At 24.3% G+C, this 2,123-nt stretch overlaps 1 protein-coding gene across 1 annotated transcript in view; it reads left to right on the forward strand.

Moving 5' to 3' along the window:
• Positions 1-210: 210 nt before the first annotated feature.
• Phum_PHUM218550 (uncharacterized protein) overlaps positions 211-2,123 on the forward strand; it is a gene marked incomplete at both ends in the record, with an annotated part of 5,543 nt that continues 3,630 nt past the window's right edge. Inside the window, 2 exons of the mRNA XM_002425703.1 lie at positions 211-313; positions 1,485-1,616. Of these exons, the coding sequence (XP_002425748.1) occupies positions 211-313; positions 1,485-1,616 (235 nt within the window). The remainder of the gene's footprint in view (positions 314-1,484; positions 1,617-2,123) is intronic.

Consider the following 2,123-nt stretch of genomic DNA (forward strand, 5'->3'; position numbering starts at 1 on the left):
ACGGCACGTGGTGTTCCCAAGCGGTCACCCATCCAAGTACTAACCACGCCCGATGCTGCTTAACTTCGGTGATCGGACGAGAACCGGTGTTTTCAGCATGGTATGGCCGTTGACATCCACAAATTCCATCACACGTCTTTATATGATAGCTTCCATTGAATTCGTGTGTATAATTTGTTTATAACAAATTTATTTATTTATTTATTTAAGGTGGTAAAAGGTAAAGTGACCACGAGATGTTTATGGAATGCATGCAAAGCTTTAAGCATTGGATTGTTACTTTTGACAATCGGTACATCTATGGCAGTAGTTGGTAAGTTATTATTTAATCAAATAAGTTTGTTATTGATTTGTTTGTTGTTTGTTTTAAAAATCTTTTTGTTTTTCTTTAACGCCATTTTAACAGCCGATGTTTTTTTTTTTTTTTTTAAATTCAACACTTAAATAAATTCACTTAAAAACTTAATGGTTTGAATAAAGAAAAACTTTTTTTTTGTTTACTAAAGACGACGACTCTTTACACTATTGTTTATTTAAAATGGTTAAAAACTTTTTCCAAAGAGAGAAAGACAGAGAGAGAGAAAAGAAAATGTATAAACCAACAAAAAGAAGAAATCGACTGGAAAAATAATACGATTCGAAAAATGTTTAAAATTTAAAATAAATAAATAAATAATTCTTAAATACGACAATTATTTTTATCTATTGTTGTTGTTATTGTTCAGTTATTATTCTTTTTTTTTTTACCGAATTTTATTATTATTATTTTGAGAATGTTTAAGATGAAAATTTGTATCGAAAAATTTTTATTAGAAAATATAAATCAATGTTATTAAAAAAAGAAAAGGAAAAATGTTGACAAATTTGACGTAAAAATTTTTATTAAAAAAAAAAAAAAAAATTTTTTTAATATTTTTACATGTGAAAAAACCCGATGGGGGGGGGTGAGGAGGGGGGATAGACAATAAAACGAAGAAAAAATTAATTAATATTTCTTTTAAAATTTTCCCTCCCCCCCAAAAAAAAAAGAAATTTTTTTTATACCAAATTTTTAATTTTACAACAACATGAAAAAAAAAAAAGTTAATTTTCATTTCTCTTCATTTTTAATTTTAACCTTTTAACAAAGAAAATATTTTAAATTTAAAACGAAATTTTCATTTAGAACCTTTTCATTTGTCTTATTATTATTATTATTTAAAAAAAAAATAAAAAATTTGAATTCATTTGTTAAATTTTCCTCGGGTTTTTCCGACTTTTAACTTTTTTGTTTTTTTTAAATGAAAAATAATTATCAAAAAAAAAACAGGTTTTACACGTTTGTTGATGTTGTCCTTGTTTCTTTATAAAGTAATTAAAAAATAATAATAATAATGATTATTATCAAAATTCTAAAATAAAAAAAATGACAAAAAAAAAGATTTTTTCCTTTTGTTTGTTATTTTTTGATTGTCGCTTTATTATTTATTTATTTATTTTTTTAGGATATTACGCCGATCAATTATCAATAAGATCGGAAAAGCGAGGAAATTCTACGGTTAAAATAAAAAACGAAAGTCAAGGATTTCATTTAAATAATTTATCATATGCAGGTCCGATCATTATGGGAATTGGAGGTAAGTGAGTGGTGGGGGAAAAAAAAAAATTTTTTTCGAAATCGATAAATAACATGTGTTAAAAATTGAAAAAGGTTTTTTTTTTTTTCGACCTGAAATTTTTTTAATAAATTTATTATAACGTCGAAAAAAAAAGTAATAATAAATTAAAAAATTTTTTCCCTCCTTTTTTTATCTACAAACGATTGAAAAAATATATATATATTATCAGTGCAACGTAAATATCGGAAATTGAAATTTTAAATCATACCTTTTGCCCCCCGTTCCTTATCCCCCCATTCAATAATTTCTAATCTTTTTCTTATATCCAATGGATCCTTAACGAAATTGTCAGTACGTATGCCAAGTAAATTACGATCGAAAAAATTTTTATTCGATATTCTCCCTGTTTTTATTTTATATATTTTTATATCGTTTATTTTTTTAAATTTTATATTTTTTACAAGTTTTCAAAACTATAAAAAAAAAAAAAAATAAGGATTAAAGTTATGCTGCAGTGATAAAATC

The sequence above is a fragment of the Pediculus humanus genome, genomic scaffold, assembly GCF_000006295.1.
Source record: "Pediculus humanus corporis 1103172107566 genomic scaffold, whole genome shotgun sequence".
Classification (NCBI taxonomy): domain Eukaryota; kingdom Metazoa; phylum Arthropoda; class Insecta; order Psocodea; family Pediculidae; genus Pediculus; species Pediculus humanus.